This window comes from Nicotiana tabacum, chromosome 3, assembly GCF_000715075.1.
Source record: "Nicotiana tabacum cultivar K326 chromosome 3, ASM71507v2, whole genome shotgun sequence".
Classification (NCBI taxonomy): domain Eukaryota; kingdom Viridiplantae; phylum Streptophyta; class Magnoliopsida; order Solanales; family Solanaceae; genus Nicotiana; species Nicotiana tabacum.
In genome coordinates this window covers 42,503,869-42,523,123 of record NC_134082.1, presented here as the reverse complement: position 1 = coordinate 42,523,123, position 19,255 = coordinate 42,503,869, and the positions used below count along the sequence as shown (strand labels likewise).

At 37.3% G+C, this 19,255-nt stretch overlaps 1 protein-coding gene across 1 annotated transcript; it reads left to right on the top strand.

Annotated features, from left to right (window-relative positions):
- Window positions 1-3,262: 3,262 nt before the first annotated feature.
- Window positions 3,263-18,498, top strand: LOC107787974 (obg-like ATPase 1). Its single transcript, XM_016609604.2, has 12 exons — window positions 3,263-3,445; window positions 3,916-4,083; window positions 4,323-4,446; window positions 4,616-4,707; window positions 5,500-5,598; window positions 6,251-6,364; window positions 7,254-7,318; window positions 8,324-8,440; window positions 15,298-15,373; window positions 16,030-16,122; window positions 16,580-16,630; window positions 18,073-18,498. The coding sequence occupies exons 1-12, from the start codon at window positions 3,359-3,361 to the stop codon at window positions 18,169-18,171; spliced, it is 1,185 nt and encodes a 394-aa protein (XP_016465090.1). The 5' UTR covers window positions 3,263-3,358; the 3' UTR covers window positions 18,172-18,498.
- Window positions 18,499-19,255: the final 757 nt, after the last annotated feature.

The following is a 19,255-nucleotide window of genomic DNA, read 5'->3' as shown; positions in this document are numbered from 1 at the left end:
CATACGAATTAATTCCATATGAATTTACTAATTGTTTCCGGATAAAATCCGAAATATATTTTAAAATTCAACAGTGGGACCCACATCATGAATCCCAGGAAAACTTACGAAATCCGAATACTCATTCCGATACGAGTTCAACCATACAAAAATTATCAAATTCCGACATCGGATTGACTTTCAAATCCTCAACTAAAGTTTTGAAGAGTTCTACCATTTTTAACCCAATCTTTACTATTTGAACTCAACCATCTTCCTATAACTTTATTGTTACAAGTATGTATAACTAATTCTCAAACATCCATGAATCATCTTACTAATTACCCATTTCTAGTTAGACTTCAAAATTGAAGAATTGGGAAAAAGAAATTCTTACCTCTTGAAGCCATAGCAACCCCTTTAATGCGATTTCAAGGCTTGGACAGGATTTTTGATAAACGAGGAACTTGAGCTTCTTTCTCTCTCTAGAATTGCTCTTCCCTCTCTCTAAAAGCACAAGAAAATCCCAAAATAACAAACCCCAAACGAGTTAAATGAAATGGGGTTCGGGTCTTAAAAAACCCGTTTTTGTACTGCCACGGCGCATGGGGAGCCGCGGGGGAAGGGGCGGCTGTGCAAAATGTGCTCAGAAAACGTTTTCTAATGCTATCTGGATTTTCCTACAGGCACGCCGCACGGGGCGCCGCATGGGACGCCGCGGTAGTGCAAGTTTCTGCGCTGCTTTGGTAATTTGGTCATAACTTCTGGTAGGAGTGTCTGAATGACGAACGGTTTGAAGCGTTGGAAACTAGACTCAAAAACTTTAATTTTATAGGTTGTCCATCACATACTTCTTTATATATAGGTTGTCCATCACATACTTCTTTATATATATGTAGATATGATCGTTCAAAGTGAGGTCTTGCGCGTACTCATTTGCAACTTTAGTCTTTTAGGAAATTTTTCGGGTTAACTTAGACTTAGACATTCGTTAAACCCCATATCACTTATAATATGCATCGTACACTTATTATCATATCCAATTGATATCCATCATTTTATTAGTCCTCGTTTGTATACAAAATAATGAGAACACGTCAACTTTGTAATTTCGCCAAAATGTGCTGAATTGCTCTACAAACTTCTAACTCCAATTCTGATCATGTGTCTAAGTCCGAAATAATCATAAGAAGCTATTGGAACCATCAAAATTCTATTCCGGGGTCGTTTGCACAAAAGTTAAGCTCCGGTCAACTCCTTTCATTCAAGCTTCCAAGACAAGAATATATTGTTCTTTCAATTAAGTCTTGAATAATTCGAAAACCAAAATCGATCGCACACGCAAGTCATAATACACGTTATGAAGCTTCTTGAGGTCTTAAGCCTCTGAACGGGACACTAATTCTTAAAACTACAAGTCGGGTCGTTACAATGAGCCTCCTCAATAATCAACTCACGCAACCCATCCACATTGGGCACACAAATTCGGACATGAGTCTGCAACACCTAATCATCTCCAATAGAAATATCATTGCCATCATCGTGCTGCACCGTGTCCTTAAGAACAAGAAAGTGGAGATCATCATACTGACGCGCTTTGATGCGCTCAAACAAAGAAGAACGAGAAACCACGCACGCAAGAACCCGGCTAGGATCCAAAATGTCCAACCTCACAAACCGATTGGCTAAAACCTGAACATCAAATGCTAACGGTCTCTCTCCAACTGAGATATAAGCAAGACTCCCCATGCTCTTAGCCTTTCTACTCAAGGCATCGGCCACCACATTGGCGATAAAAGTATTTTATCCAAATTTTTTGTTTGCCTTAAAAAAGTGAATCTCTAGCAAATACCCACCCACCACAAACTATTTTACACGCGGGCCCATAAAATTTTTCACTTACCTTTTGTTTTTAATGCCGCCAAAGCCAACCAAATGAACAAATAGTAAATCAAGCCAAGCAAATCAAGCCAAGCCAATTCAAGTCAAGTCAAACCAAGCAATATCAAGCCAGTTAAGACATCAACCTTATTTTCCCAAGAGAAGAGTAATTATTTTAAGCTCAATAGGTATTTTGCATAAATTGCTCTTAAAAAATATTGATTTCTCACACACATATAATTTTGTATGTTATATACAAAATTATATAAATTTTATATGCTTTTTTGGCTACCAAATATAAATAGTTTTATCGCGGGCTAAAAGTTATAATACCCCAAGAATGTGTAAAAATTGCAGGGGACACCCTATTTGGTCGTCCCTATTTAACCTATACCAATTTTTTTTTTTTTTTAAACTTGTACCAACTTTTTAAACAACTTCAGCTCCCTTTCTCCTCCTCCTTCTCCTCCTTCATTTCTTCTTCTTCTTCTTCTTCTTCTTCTTCTTCTTCTTCTTCTTCTTCTTCTTCTTCTTCTTCTTCTTCTTCTTCTTCTTTCTTCTACTGTTGTTGGCGCTGCTATGAAACTTTAGTTCATGGGGCTGATTGCCATAAGTATGTTTATCAGATTATTTAAAAATAAATTATAAATAACTTTCTAAAGTAAGTATGTACCTGTATGTAAAATGTAAGTCCATTTTCTTTAATTCACATTCCATTATATTTTTCTAGATTTAGCTTTGTACATTATCAATGCATTTTAACTTGTTGTGCTAAATCATTTATCTAGTTTTTTAAGTTACTAATTCTACTTATGATAAACTTATTATTTGTACAAAAAATTAATTACATGATAGCATAAAACATGCTGAAGTTCAGCAAATATATAACAAAACGTCAGCTAAAACATGTCGAAGTTCAGCAAATAGAGAACAAAATTTCAGCTACTAGAATGCTTAAGTTCAGCAATTACAAATAAAAACTTCAGCAAATAGAGAACAAAACTTCAGCTACTTTGCTTAAGTTCAGCAATTACAAACAAAAACGTAAGCACACTTGGTTCAGCAATTTTTGCTACTTCAGGCCCGTCTACTAGAATGCTGAAGTTTGCATGATTGCCTTTGCTACTTCAGGCCCGTATGCTGAAGTTACGCGAAAAAATAGATACGCTTGCAATTTTTTTTGTAAAACGAACACAAATTTAAATGTGACCCAAAAAGCGGGTATAAATGCAAATGGGCCGAAGAATGTAGTGGTTCATTACAGTGGACTTGGGTCATTGGAATAGATAACCTAGTTAAAATCAAGCCCAATCAAAAATTAAGCTATGAGCCCGTTAATTCTTATTCGTCTACGTTGCCACGAAGCAACTCTCCGGTTCAGCAACCATTCCGTATAAAGCTTTTTTTTTGCTCCTCTGCTGAGACACTGTACCGTGAACTCATAATCCAAAACCCTAGGCCTTCTCCTCAGTGCTAACTCCATTTCCCATTTATCAGCATGCCACCAAAAGCAACTAAAGGTAAAGAAGCTCCTGTAGAACGGCCCATTCTCGGCCGTTTCTCATCTCACTTGAAAATTGGAATTGTAAGCTTCTCTTCATTTTTCTCGTTTCCACTTACACATATGTGTGATCTCCATTTATTTCTCCTTTTCAGCTGATATTACTATAATTTCTAGAAAATAGAGTACGAATTCGTATCTATTCTTTCGCTTAGTTAGTGAATTTGATCCACTGACCTTACCAGTAACCTCTCCACATATAAAGTTATTTTTTTTAATTGCTGCAATTACATTCCTAAACCCATAGTTGGAAGAGTTTAAGTTCTCTCTCTCTCTCTATATATATATGCAATTACATTTCTAAACCCATAGTTGGAAGAGTTTAAGTTATATACTTATATACAGAGACTTTAGGCAGATGTACGACTTTTGATGAGGAAATGAGACTAAAGATTGGTTCAGTTTTCATGTGATAGCTGGTTGAGCTTTATGTGGATTTTACGTTTATTTAAATCTGTATAAGTTTGACGTTGAGCTTGTGTATGGACTTTCAGGTAGGATTACCAAATGTGGGGAAGTCTACTCTCTTCAACACACTAACAAAGTTATCCATTCCAGCAGAAAACTTTCCTTTTTGTACCATCGAGCCTAATGAAGCTCGAGTGCACGTTCCTGACGAGCGTTTTGAATGGCTCTGCCAACTCTACAAGCCCAAGAGTGAGGTTTGTGATCCATATTCAACCACTACTACTGGCCAAAAAAGAGTTGCTGTGCCACTTTTTTTTCCTTTCCCTTTATGTTGTGACGATCTATTTGTTACTCAGTTGTTTATTAAATTACTCCATATGAATAAAGTTTTGATTTGCCTTTTGGAGAACTTCGATTTTCTTTGATTCGTAATTTGTCTTTAAAACAGTGTCTCTTATAGTTCATTTTTACTGAATATTTGGACACTATCTAGGTGGCTGCCTTTTTGGAAATTCATGACATAGCTGGACTTGTTCGAGGTGCTCATGCAGGACAAGGATTAGGAAACAGTTTCTTATCCCACATCCGTGCAGTTGATGGCATTTTCCATGTTCTACGTAATATAATTATTCTACATTTTGTCCTTCCATCTATCGAGTTATTTTTCTTGAGTTCTTTGTTTTACTTTGACAAATGTGGTCGGTATTATCTAAGTTATTATGTCTAGTTGTATCTCATGTAATCTAACTGTTGAATATCATCGTAAACATTTATGCTGTTTATCAGGTGCATTTGAAGATCCAGACATTATCCATGTCGATGACACTGTTGATCCTGTAAGAGATTTAGAGATTATAAGTGAGGAACTAAGGCTTAAGGTATGTTGGATGAATTTGTTGTGGCAAGTATTCAATTACTCGAAGCCAGTAAGTTAGCATTTTGTAACGCCGTGGTTGTTTGGGGGATTGTAGATTGCACTTTAATACTTCATTGACAAATATATTTTGTTATTGGAAGTTTCTTTAATCATATCTTTCGGTTGATAAAACTCTACTATGTTCCCAATCATGAATACCTAGGAGTTTACATATTTATCAAAAAAAAAAAAGGAAAGGAAAGGAAAGAATACCTGTGGATACTTCAAGATGGGTTGCATGCAACATGCAGCAAGAAAACTGTCTCATATTGGGGTTGTGGAAGGAAAGCACTTTGATGAAAGAGTGCTCTTTCAATTAAAAAAAGCCACTTGAACAAATTCTCTATTGTTTCTTGACACATGAAGATGGTTAGTAGTCTTCTATCAGGTAAAAATAGGTTTTTACTTTAACACTTGCAAATAATTAAAAAAAGCATTTTTAATGCAAACGGTGGTGCTTTCTGTATGTATGAATGTACAAGGAGCATTCAATTCTCTATGAAATTACATGATTGAGATTCCTGCATGGAATGATGTTGTTTTATCCATTACTGAGGCTTCAGGTCTTTCTGCTGGAAGTTTATTTTTGGAACTAATATGCTGGATTTCCTGTCAGTCTGGCTCTTTAGAAGGAATTTAAAACTAGTGTAAATTGTAAATGCTGGCATCTTCAACTGAATGTGCCTTGTTGCCTAAAAGTGCCATGTTCACTGGGTTGATCTCATGAAATATGTCATCCTTTTGTGTGAACCAGGACATTGAGTTCATGGAGAGGAGGATAGAAGATCTTGAAAAGAGCATGAAGAGGAGCAATGACAAACAATTGAAAATAGAGCATGAATTGTCTCTAAGGGTTTGTGTCTATTGCTCTTCATCCTTTGGCTTTTTTCACTTGCCTAAATGTTTATTCCCATTTCTATATCTGTTTAGACTTTCTTGATCTCTTGGTTGCCGAGATGTTAGGAGGTGGCAATATGAAGTATATCTGTTTTTGTGTAATCGGTTGACATTCTCGAATTTTAAACTAACTAGATGTTTTAGTACCGTTAGATATTTTTATCCTCCAAATAATAGAAATATCTGTCTTACAAATGGGTTCCCTCCTCGTAACATCCTTTGCATGAGAATGGGGACTGATATCGGTAAAGATGATTGATTATCCATCTCAGATAAGATTAGTTGATTGGATGACTTTTCTTAATTAGTGCATGCTCATTTCTGGTGAAATGTCTGGCAGAAATCATAATTGTTTCAGAGAGGTTGGTGTTGGACTTGTCTTCCACTACTTTTCAGCTGCTTGTAGTTGAGTCTAAATTGATTTGAAAAGAAAAAGAACTTTCTCTTGTTTTTTTGTTTTGTTTTTTTCATCCTCACCTGTCTTACTTCGCCGTAGTTCTCCAGGTAATGACTGCAAAAACATGAACACTTTTTCTAGTTTATTTTACAGAGAATTGAATGATTAGAAAGATCTAAATATGGAACTATGATGCTGCTTGTTTTCACAGGTTATGGCATCACTCAAGGAAGGTAAAGATATCCGTCTGGGGGACTGGAAAGCTGCAGATGTTGAATTTTTGAATACTTTCCAGTTGCTTACTGCAAAACCGGTTGTTTACTTGGTGAGTTTAATGTTCCTAACCCTCCCTATTTTGTCTATGGTCCAGATCCTGCAGAACTTATGTTCTGGAAACAGCAATGTGGTTTTTGAATACAACAACAACATACCCAGTATTATCCCACCCAGTAACAACATACCTAGTATGGGGAGGGTAGTGTGTACGCAGACCTTACCCCTACCTTGTGAGGATAGAGAGGCTGTTTCCAATAGACCCTCGGCTCAGGAAAGCATAAGCACCACATTAATGAAAATATAGACAAGGGGCAGTACCAAAAGCCATAACAAAGTAGAGTAAAGACAACAAGATAGTAAGGTGATCAACAATGAAAGAAAACAACGGTTAGTCATAAAACTGTGGTTTTGAATATTTATCCAAAATTATTACACTGCATACACTGGTATTAGAAAGGGCAGATTTGTTCCTTTCTGGGTTTAGTTACAGTTAACTATTCAAAGTTGTTACTGCTATCCCAAAAGATCCATTTTTGCTTAACCAATAAAATAAAAGTTTTTTGAATACAGGTAAGAAATGTTTCTTTGTATAATTTAGAAGGCCGCCTAAAAATTAGAAGCCATATTGAAAGCGAAGGCCCACCTCTACTTGTGGAACAAATCAGATAAATTATTGACGTTAAGAGAACCTTTCTTATGCAATGTATAATTATCTTGAATAAACCTCCTTTTATGACAGAAGAAGAGCCAGATTTCCTGTCTATGTTTTTGTCGCTATTTTATTCTGTACTAGGTTTATTTACTGTATCTCTTCACATCGTTTGCATAGTTTTTCGCAATGCTTTAATGTTTCTTATATTGCCAACAAAGCAGCAACTTGATTAGGATAAAAAGAATAATGAACTGTGCCTACTGATTATGTAACGGATCATTGGCAGGTTAACATGAATGAGAAAGACTATGCAAGGAAAAAGAACAAGTTTCTGCCCAAGATTCATGCTTGGTATGGTCCATCTTTCTTAGCAGTTATCACGATTATATTGCTCCTTACACTGGAAAAGAAAAGCAAAACTTGGAGGGATTTGTGTCAATTTTCTGTTCAGAAGAGAAATCAATATTTGTTTATGACAGAGATTATTTTGAATTCTAGAAAAAGCAGTATACTGCAATATGTAGCACTCTTGTGCTTATATAAGGTTGGGTACATCATTAATCATAAAAAGAACTTGGGTTACATCATCGTTCTTTCTGTGCTCTTGTTCCCTAGAATGTCATCTGCAAAGCAATGATATGTGGGGATAACAAAGATCAGATGCATGGGAGAATGTGCTCACTCATAAAGAAACTATATTATGTCGCACTTCGGCTATTCTGCTAGTCTTTAAATTGTTACTTTGAAGTTGCAGGATATTAAAGAAATCCCTCTTCTCAGTTATGGCTTTAACGCATCATAAATTAAGCGCCTGTGGAGCTTCTTGTTTCTGGTCCCTTATCTTGTCACTCTTAGTGTTAAAACTTAAAATATTAAATTTCTTTGCCTTCATTTCATGAATTCACTTTGTTTTGAAACTAAATCAAGTAAATGAGACGTTTGAACCTGCATTTTGGTCCACATGCATCCATTTTAATTGATGATCTTGATGAGGTCCCGGTGAACTTCTACTCTGGTTATGTGATTACCCTATTGTTTTAAATTTTCATGTTTGCATGGATCTGTTTCCTTATTATGTGGATTATTTCAGTCATATGTTTCAACATTCACTGTTTGTGGCATATTGTGATCATGAATATATTTCAGTGTTTAATTCAGAACTACACCACACCTCAAATGAGTTTTTTTCCTGGAGATGCCCATCATGTCACTTAAATGGTTTTCCTGTATTTTTTATGGTGCTATGTTATGACTTTTTTTTTTTTAATCTTTCACCTAGATATACCTTGTTTATTATTCTAAATATTGTCGAGACTTTGTTAACATAAAAAAAACTATGCTTTCACAAATTTCCAGGGTGCAGGAGCATGGCGGTGAAATAATTATTCCTTTCAGTGCTGCTGTGGAGAGAAACCTTGCTGATATGCCACCAGATGAAGCTTCAAAATACTGTGAAGAGAACAAGTTACAAAGGTTAGGTTGTAGAGATAAGGTCTCTAATAATTAGATACTTTTATTCTATGCATTGCTCTAAAAGAATTTTTGGAGTTTTAAAAGATTTAGCAATTGCTATTGGGGGGGGGGGGGACCTGTCCTTATTGGTTATTTCTTATTCGTTTTCACTCTCTCCTTCCTCATTACATGATATTTCAATCTTTTACATGACCTGCATTCTTAAGGGCTTAGGTCAGAGTAAGGTGCACGCCTCATGGCTGAACCCAGTGCCTTTCAGGTTTCAGCTTTTTCCTTAATTTGGCTACTACCATTTTAAGAATCGCATTTCACATGCATAAAGAGGTAGTTTGAACAGTATCTCGGCATGCTCTCTCTGGGCAGTTTGGAAAAAAAGGTAGCGATTGTTTTGGATGCAAGTAACCTCCCGTGCACACACTTGCTTTTGTGATAAGGTAAATGACCCCAGTGAACATACGTACATGTAAATGTGTATATTAGCCTTTTGGACTAAAATGAAAAATTTATACAATATAAATAACTTCTTTGAGTCCCTTAATTCTTTTCAGGAACTTTATGAGATCTCATTTGTAATTTTTCTGGATTAATTTGTATTCATGAATGCACTTGCTTAGTGCTTCTCTATGATCAATAACATTTTTATTTATACTTTAAAAAAGAGATTAATTAAATTCATTTTTACGTATTTAACTAGAAAAGGAAAAGTGAGAGTTTATGCAAATAATTTTTGTTGTGTGTAATGTGCAAATTTGTTCTTATAAAAAAAGTGTAATATGCAAATTTGTTGCTATTATAGTAAAAAGCAAGTCAAAGTTGTCACCTAGGACAACCATAGTAGCTGTCTTCTCTCACAATTCTTTCCTCTCTCCCTATTGTACCCATGTTCTAGAAGTGGGTGAAGACCTTAACCAGCATTGTTCATGTTGTTCCAATTCAAACTTGGGGCCTCAGTGGTGGGCATGGTGGGGTCACCAGCCCCTCCTGGATCCATTTGGGGTGCCTTGAGGCCTCCTCTAGAGCCTTCCATGAGACCTTATTCCTCTTGTGCCCCTCGTGTCGATGACGTAACATGCCCTTGTGTGCTCAACTTCCGAAGCTCCGTTGGCATCTATTTGGCCATATTTTCACATGCACAATATGCCAAGACCCTCGTGCTCATATGCAACGCCACTGGGCGTGCATTGCCGTACTGGTGCACTTGGCCTTGGATATGTTCCGTGCCACCCTTATCTGTCACGCCCTGTGCTATTCTTCCTTCTTTTTGGTGGCTAAATTGCTTTGTGTGTGCACCTTCATGGCATCATCCACTTAGCTGAATTAATAGTGTTATCAAAGGCGAGCTTAACGTGCGCTTAAGCCTGAGGCGAGGCTCAAAGCATGTTGAGCGCTTTGCCTCCCTTAGTGGGCGCTTCAGTGTTATCATCAAGGCTTTAATTCATACTTTTCCTTGCCAATGAGCGTAATCCTGAAGAGGCGATACTAAACAATTGATATTTCACTTTATCGTAAATATTTTTCAATTTCTTTATCCATATATTCGGTATTCATGCTTATAGATATTAGTCTTGGATTACACGTATATATTTGTTGTTTTTCTCCATTTGCGCGTTTCTTCATTAAATCCCACGTTTTATTTGCGCATTGCGCTTAAAACCCTAAGACCTTAGAGCTTTTTTGCGCTTTTCACTTTTGATAACACTAGCTGAATACCATCACGCTGGCCATGCCTCTAGCCAAATACGTCTCTTGGGCGCCTCATGGTCCTTGTAGCTTATGAGCAATTTCGGCGTTTGTGGCAGGTCGTTGTATCATTGTATAGCTTATGCAGAGTTGGCTTGGTGCCTTTTGGAAGTCTGAGTGATATATATTTACTTATCAAAAGTATTTTGTTACTTTTTCTTGGAGGCTTATAGCTGCCTTATATTTTAGATCCATGGCTGATCGATCCTTATTGTGTTTTTAGATAATTTAAACAGTTAAACTAACAATAGCCCTTGCTAACTCAGATTGGTTAACTTGCAATGCATGCCACTTGTCACAAAGGCCACATTTGATCATTTCATATATTTGACTTTTCTTGGGCACCTTAAGCTTTGAAGTTTTTGAATTTTGTCTTAATTAACACTACCATAGGATAAACATTCAATAGTCAAAGTGGGCAGTATACCCCACCTCTTATCCCTATGTGCTGTGCAGTCCAACATGATCTATCTTAAGCTGTGTTTCATCAGGGAACTAGATGTAGCATGTAAAAGCCGGCTGCTTGTGCTTGGTTACAATTAATCAATATAATTGACGAACGTGATTTTTTTTTTTGAAATAGTAACAGATTTCATTGATATATAATTCTCAGCGCCAAGATAGTGCTGAAAGAAAAGGTCCCTAGTTACAAGACTTCCAAAAAAGAGAAAGATGAACAAAAACAAGCAGAGAAATACAAGTCTTGTGTCATTTACAAGGATTCGATGAGATCAACTAGGGAATCTACATCTTGTACTAAAGCTTCTTTACACCAAAAGTGAAACAATGATATACAGTTCATTTTAATCTTCTGTTCAGGATTTGCCGAGTCTTCAAAACATCTAGAGTTCCTTTCCAGCCAGATAGTCCACCAAATGCATGCTGGAATAAGACTCCACCACTTCTTCTGGCTGGTTCCTGCAGCTAAGTAGTCCCAGCTAGACAGTATGTCCGTAGTCTCTCTAGGCATCACCCAGCTTAAGCTTTTCATACTTATGAAAAGTTGCCACAAACTATTGGTCACCTGACAATGGAGAAATAGATGTTTGTTTCGATGGCCCTTCCACACAGAAAACATTTGGAGCACAGAGGCATTCCTCTCTTCATTAAGCTCTCATGTGTCAGAACAGCCTGTTTGACCACCAGCCAGCAAAACACATTAACTTTAAAAGGGACCTTCAACCTCTAGATGTGCTTCCATATCCAAGCCTCTTGTTGCTGCGAACTTCTGTTTAAAACCTCATATGCAGATTTCACAGTGAAAACTCCTTTGCTATTGTTTTTTCATAACAGTTTGTCCACTTGCTCAGTTGGTCCTTTGAAGTTTTCCAGAAATTTCAGAAGCTCAATTACTCTGGTCACCTCCCAATAGAAGCATCTGTTTGCTGCGCTAAAGAGTATAGATCTGGGAAACTGTCTTTTAGTGGAGTATTCCCTATCCACTCATCCTTACAGAAAATAGTTTTTGCACCATTACCCACCTTTATGCTAGAATTGCTGATTGGATTTTGCCAGAGAAATCTGATAGATCTCCATACACTCACACCGTGAGGGATAGTCACTGTACCTGTGCTCCACTGGCCTTCAGTCCCATATTTTCCACATATCACTTTCCTCCATAGGGCGTGTTCCTCCAAGGGGAATCTCCATAACCATTTCATAAGTAGGCTCTTGTTATGCTGCCTCAAATTTCTGATTCCCAATCCACCATCCTTTTTGCTAGTCGTGAGAGTTTTCCATTTAACTAAATGGTAGCCTCTTTTTTCTTTATTCCCATGCCAAATAAAGTCCCTCCTCAAAGCATCAATCTTTTTCTCAACACTAACAGGTAGTGGAAAAATTGACATCATGTAGGTGGGGAGGGAGTCTAGTACACTGTTGACTAGTGTGACTCTCCCTCCCAAGGATAAGTAACTGTTCTTCCACGTGGATAACTTCTTTTCACACCTTTCTAGAACCCCATTCCATATCTGCTTGGACTTGCTCTTTGCACCTAGTGGTAGCCCCAAATAGGTGGTAGGAAGAGATCCCACTTCACATCCTAGGGAGCCAGCTAGTCTTTGAAGATCTGTGACCTCATTAACAGTGAAAATCAAGGATTTACTCCAGTTCACATGTAAACCTGAGATGGCCTCGTAAACAGTCAAAATTAATCTCAGGTGAGTAACCTGCTCCTCCTTGGCATCACAAAAAATAAGTGAGTCATCAGCATAAAGAAGATGAGTGATTTCCATGACACTACTTGCATTGTTGGGAACCCTGAAGCCCCTAATCCACCCCTCCATGTTCGCTTTCTTGATCATGCAATTCAACCCTTCCATAGCAATAATAAAAAGGAAAGGGGAGAGAGGATCTCCCTGCCTTAGGCCTCTCTGAGATGGAAAAAAGCCTTATGGGGAACCATTGATAAGGATGGAAAATCTGACATTTGAGATACAGAACTGAATCCACCTAATCCATTTGTCGCCAAAACCCAAATATCTGAGGAGCTTTAAAAGGAAACTTCAGTTAATGTGATCGAAGGCCTTTTCAATGTCCAATTTGCACAAGATGCCTGGGCTCTTCTCCTTGATTCTGGAATCCACACATTCATTGGCTATTACTATTAGAGATGCATCCATGATTTGTCTGCCTTTAATAAAGGCCATTTGTTGCTCATCCACCCGTTTATGAATCACCTTCTTCAATCTCTCTGTTAAAACCTTGGATATGATTTTGTAGACACTCCCTATTAGACTTATGGGTCTATAATCCTTCAACTCACCTGCCCCTATCTTCTTAGGAATTAAAGCTAAGTATGTGGCATTAAAGTTTTTTTTCCAAAATACCCATTGGTGTGAAAATTATGGAAGGTGTTCAAGAGGTCCACCTTAATCACATTCCAACAATAGAGAAGGAATCCCATAGTGTACCCATCAGGGCCAGGAGCCTTATCTGTTGCACATGCTCTAAGGCCCTCCAATATTTCCTGCTCATCAAACTCTCTTTGAAGCCACTGCACCTCAGTTCGTTGATCTTGGAGCCGTGTGGATAGTTAAACTCTGGCCTCCATTCCTCTGGTTCTTTGTAGAGCTGCTGGTAAAATGATAGAATCTCAGCCTTGATTGTATTCAAATCCTCCACCTGCGTACCATTGATGTTAAGTTTGTCAATGGTGTTGAACCTCCTATTTGCATTGGCCACCTTATGGAAGAATTTTGTGTTTCTATCCCCTAGTTTCAACCATTGGACTCTGGATTTTTGTCTCCAAGAGATCTCGTTTTTTGCAATTTCTTCCAGTTCCATGGCCAAGCTTGCTTTTAGGGTCAGTTCATCATCACTGAGATCTCTGCTTTCTTGCGCAGCATCAAGCTCAAAAATTCTGTTCAAACATTCTGTTTTCCTTGCTTCTAGATTTACTCCTAGAGATGAGCCCCATTCTCTAAGCTTGCCTTTTAGGAGCTTTAATTTTTTAGCGAGGATGTAATCTGGTCTGTCCTGAGTGGCAAAAGAAGACCACCAGTCTGCCGCCTTTTCTCTGAAACCTTCAACACCCAACCACCAATTTTCAAATTTGAAGTATGATTTGACATTCTCCCAATCCCCAGAGTCGAGGGCAATGGGAGAGTGATCTGATGATACTTTAATTAGAATTGACTGCCTGATGTTTTTGAAATTTTCATCCCACTCTGAAGAGAACAAAATTCTATCAATTCTGGAGGCAATATGAGTGTTGTTTCCCCTGGTCCAAGTGTAAATCCCTCCTAATAATGGAGGGTCAATGAGTTCCATGTCATCAATAAAGCTAGTGAAGTCAGACATAGCTCTAGTGATGGAGTTGCCATTTCTCCTTTCATCCGTGAATCTTGTGATGTTGAAATCTCCGCAAACGACCCAAGGCCCTGTGCAGAGTCCCCTTGAAGCAGCAGCTCCCCACCAAACATTCTTTCTCTCCAATCTACAGTGTGGCCCATAGACTCCTGTCAGATGCCATTTAAAGTTTTGCATCAGAGACTCAAAACTACAGGTAATAGTGTAGCTTCCTATATTGATTACTTCCCCTCTCCAAAGCCTGCTATCCCACATAACTAGGATGCCTCTCCCCCTTCTTCTACTAGCTTCTAGACGTCCAAATTTGATCCACCTGTTGTCCCCAATTTGTTTCACAAACCACTGAATATCCTCTCCAATTTGGTCTCTTGGAAGCAATATATGTCTGCCTTCCATCTCTCTATTAGCATTTTAACTACAGACCTTTTGACCCTTCGGTTCAATCCCCTAACATTCCAAGAAATAATTTTTACCTTCATTGATAACTATTGTTGATGGATTTCCCCCTGTTCCTTGAGCTTGACTCTGGGAAGTTCATATTGAAGACTAGGTTTTGAACTTCCATAATCCCTTTAATCCCTTTTCACTTGCCTTCTCCCGTCAATTTTCATAAAAAGTGATAGAGCTTCTTCCTCACACCCCTGAAAATTCACCCCATAGGACTTGCTCGTCTTCAATATATTTTTGCGAACCCAAAGAGAAGCTTCTGCCTCTGCCTCAAGGAAACAAGTGTCCAGAGGTTCAGGTTCATCCACTGACCAGCTTTCCAGATCATCAGCATCAACTGACTGCATGTTATTTGTGACACATTGAGAGAAGGGAGTAATATCCCCTGGCTTGAATATTACACCGTCTTCTTCTTGTGTATCATGCGATTGAGTTTCCTCGAAGTCATGATTGGACTTAACATTTCATCGTTGTCTTGAAACATCTAATCTGCAGTTGTAATGATCAGTAGTACCTTATTGTATTTCTTGGAATGGAAGCATGTCTAATGAATGCTGCCATTCAGAGATTATTACGGCATTGGACTACTTTGATGGGTTAAAGCCTCTAAATATCTACTTTCTAGAAAGGGAAGAGGATACACGATTCTGCAATTTAAGCTACTTTTACAGTGGCTTTCTTTCTGGGTCAATTTGGTAATCCGATGTTATACATTAGGATAATGATACCATTTTATTTGTTAAGCATCAACAGATCTTTCCCATTTACCTTATACTCTGCCAGGAAATTAAGCCTATGTATATATGAAAAGCATAATTTTCGTCACTTTATCCAGCTGACCTTGATTTATCATGCTACAGTTGCCTCCCAAAAATCATAAAGACTGGATTTGCAGCCATTAATCTCATTTATTTCTTCACAGCAGGGCCAGATGAGGTATTTCAAATTCTTCCTCTTTTTCATTCCCTCCCATTTCCTTCTTAACTAGCGTTGAGTTTGATGTTGCATAGGTATTTTAACCCCCTCCCCTCCCCAATCGTAGTTTATATGATGGCATTTAACTGGATGTGGAATTTAAGATGTTAATTTGACATATATATTATATTAGTCATAGTGGAAGCATATTAAAAGTAATGGCTGAAAAGTTAGTTTGGTAGGAAAACATCACATCAAAGTTAAAGGTTGAACTGTTTAGTGATTTGAATTCTGGTAAGCTGTGCAAATTGTATAAAAATGAAATGATGCCAAACAATTTGAGATGTTCCAAAATGGAAAGTGTGTTGTATATAAATTGGCTGGAGGCAATCGTCCTTTCTGCCCATGCTTTTCATGCTTATACTGGATTACTGGTTTTAATACACTGGCCTGCTTCTAAGCTACATAATACTTTGTTTTGTAGTAGGGATTCAATTCTACATTATTATCATGTTATAAGGGGATTTTAAAAAAAGAGAAATCAGGGGAAATGCCCTTCTGCTTGTCTATAACTTGGTCCCCCCCAACCTCCTACATGCACAAAAATAAAAAAAATAAAAAAAAATTGAGCTCACCATTTATCAGGCCTCATAACTGTTTTTTTCCTCTTAATGCAGGTTAAATGCTGGCAAATCCGCAGGCTAATGAAGGCTCCTCAAGCTGCCGGAACAATTCATACAGATTTTGAGAGAGGGTTTATCTGTGCTGAGGTCATTTTGTCCCTTCTTTTTCCTTGTTCTCTACCCTTTTCAGGATTCAGAAAGTTAGATCCTAAACATTTCAGTTTATTCCTTACCTGACTGGATGGTGCAGGTTGTTGTTTTACACCCATAAATAAATTGAATGTTTTAATTAGAAACTCCTGAGCGATTTCCAAACTGCTTTTCCAGGAAAGCTTTTCTTTTGTCAGAAAATGCCTATTCTTGAAAACTTTAATAACATTGAATTGCATATGTAGACTTTTGGGAATCGGACTTGCCCCAAAAAACTGGGGAATTTTGTTAATTGGAGCTGAAATATTTTATTGTGCTGGGCCAGTAATTCTCATTTCGAAAAAGTTATATCCTTTTCATTTATGAGTGCTTTAATATTAAGCTGCGATGTGTCTTTTCTCTTGATACTAATACTAGCCCGTGAAAGTGCTGACTTGGGCATTGGTGTCTTCAGGTGATGAAATTTGATGATCTAAAGGAACTTGGTAGTGAGGCTGCTGTAAAGGTATTCTTATTGAGTTATCATTGGCAATATAATGACACATCCAGTTTCACGAGTGGAATTGCATAAGACTCTATACTGGAAATAATGTGTGCTTTAATTCTGCACAACTTTTTTTCCGGAAACAAAAAATAAGTTGAAGCAAACTTTTAATAAAAGGTTTTTTTTTCATTATCAAAAAAAACTTTTAATAAAAGGTCTCTACGAGAACAAAAATAATGTGAAAGACTAAGAGTTAAACTTAACTCTCACACAAATGGTAGCACGGCCTATATGTCTATATTATTATTTTCTCATATTTGTGTGCTGTATTCAGCACAACTTGTTCTCACAAAACAAAAACAAGCTAAAACAAAATTCTGATGAAATTTCTCCGTAGAATAAAAGTAATGTGAAAAACAGTAGTAAAACTCAACTCCTTAACAAACAATAGCTCTGGTTATACCTATGAGCCTGTTTGGATTGGCTTGTTCTAAGTGTTTTTAAGCCAAAATAGCTTTTAAGCCATTTTGTAGTGTTTGCATAAAGTAAAAAAGTACTTTTAAGCACTTGTTTTTAAGTTAAAATGACAAAAACAAGCCCAAAGCAAAAGGCTAGAATTCCTAACTTATGGCTTAAAAGCTATTTTGACTTAAAAATCACTTAAAACAAGCCCCCATCCAAACGGGCTCTATATCTTCTCTTTTCTTCAGATACGGTTGTGCTTCCAAGTATATATAATATCCAGCCAGACATGTGACCTTTTTATGTCAGGGCAGCTTTTCATCTTGTTAGGTGAATTGGATATAACACTCCTAGCATCCCTATCTTTATCATAATGTGAATTCTTCTCTAAGCTACACTATATATGTATTACTCAAGTTACTTATCACAAAAAAAAAGGGGAGAAGGGGTTAGCCTAGCGGTCAATGAAGTGGGTGAGAATCATGGGAGACTACGGATTAGGGTTCAAATCCCAGTTAAGACAAAAAATGTAAGGTGATTTCTTTGTGGACAGAGTTATCCGGTACATGTGCTGGTGGGAGATAGCAAGTGCTAGTTGAGGTGTTTGCAAGTCGGCCCATACTAAATGTTAAGAAAAATGAAATGCGAATATACTTTGTGATGGACTTCATAAATAAAAAGATATTTTGGTATTGGAAAATGCTATACTAGCAAACTGGATGTCAGCATGCTCTTCATAAGCAACAGATGAAATGAGGAGATTACAATTTTTGGCAATATCTCCGTACTAGGAGCTGTAATTGTGCATGTTATTGTTCAATTCTGTAATTAGGATTGGCTTCATGTGTTGTTAAGTTCTCCAATGAACAAGTCTGATAAGCCAAAACCAGCAGTTGGAAGGTTACAGTTTTGTTCCTTCACGTGACTTGAGTTGTGCACAAAGCTGGAATTTCTTTATACATGACATTTCAAATTTGTCTAAGGAATTTGCTCTTCCACAGGCTGCGGGGAAGTACAAGCAGGAGGGCAAGACCTATGTGGTCCAAGATGGAGATATTATATTCTTCAAGTTCAATGTCTCCGGCGGTGGGAAGAAGTGAGGTGCGTTTCTACACGAAACTAATGAAGCTGCATCAACTCATTTGCGAGTTGGAAGATGATATACTTTTGCCTCATGATTATAAGGTCTACTTGGCAGAGAAATTTGTATCTTGTACGGGAGGTTTTATGATATGCTTCATATAGGTGTCGATCTGCATTTATAGCTTGTTGGACATGCAAGTCTTTTTCGTCTTTTGATTTGCATACTATTGCTGTTGCCAAATCCAATTTATAAGTGGTTCTGGCTGGCATTTGCGTATTTGCATTTGTGATGTGGTATTTGAAAAAATGGTCTGGAGAAATGGCGACAAATTTGAATCTCGTTAGTTTTTTGCCTTGGAAGCTAGAATTTTCTAATGTTATTTTATCACTTAGTCTATTATTATTTAGTTATTGTGAAAAGTTTAATACATGATATTAAATAAAAATTTAAGAAAAATAAAATTCTTTTCATATTAACATGTATAAATCATAGAGCATCAAGCAATGTTCCTAAATTATATATAAAAGAGATAAGACTAACATTATAACCAAAATGCCGTGGCCACAATTTATAGGTGTAAAGCTATAAACTAATGATGCTGCAAGGGCGGCCAAAATTTTTACTTGTGGGATTCGAAAACGGGAGTGAAATGTATTTAACGATATAGGAACCCGAAAGTAAAGCTTTCGTCTATGCACTAAATTATAAAGTTATTTACCCTAAATATCTAAAGTTTGTTATTTACCAAAGTTGATTGATTATTTTCTACAAATTATATACATCGTAATTAGCGCAACGTTTTTCTCTCATCTCCCTTTCTCTCTCCTCTTTTCATGTTTTCTGTTGTCTCCCTCCTAATCCCTACTGTCGTCAGAAAACAGTCAATTATAGCTCTGAATCATACCTCAATACCTTTTTTGTATACTTGGCGGCCAAATCAAAATACCCCAGTTGTTTTCTTCGCTAAGCTCTAGTAATTAGATTCAATCGCTTCCAAACTTCGAATTCAACTTCGTGCTAGTGTTTCAAACAAGAATATATGTTACGTAGGTGAGGTTTTGGGATACACAGCCTGTGTAGGGGAACTGATGCTTGTATAA

What these genes read in the sequence shown, in the direction of transcription:
- LOC107787974 (XM_016609604.2), top strand. Translation starts at nt 3,359, where the DNA reads ATGCCACCAAAAGCAACTAAAGGTAAAGAAGCTCCTGTAGAACGGCCC. An exon ending in TCACAGCAGGGCCAGATGAG is followed by an intron (nt 15,374 to 16,029) that starts GTATTTCAAATT and finishes CTCTTAATGCAG; the next exon opens with GTTAAATGCTGGCAAATCCG. An exon ending in GTAGTGAGGCTGCTGTAAAG is followed by an intron (nt 16,631 to 18,072) that starts GTATTCTTATTG and finishes GCTCTTCCACAG; the next exon opens with GCTGCGGGGAAGTACAAGCA.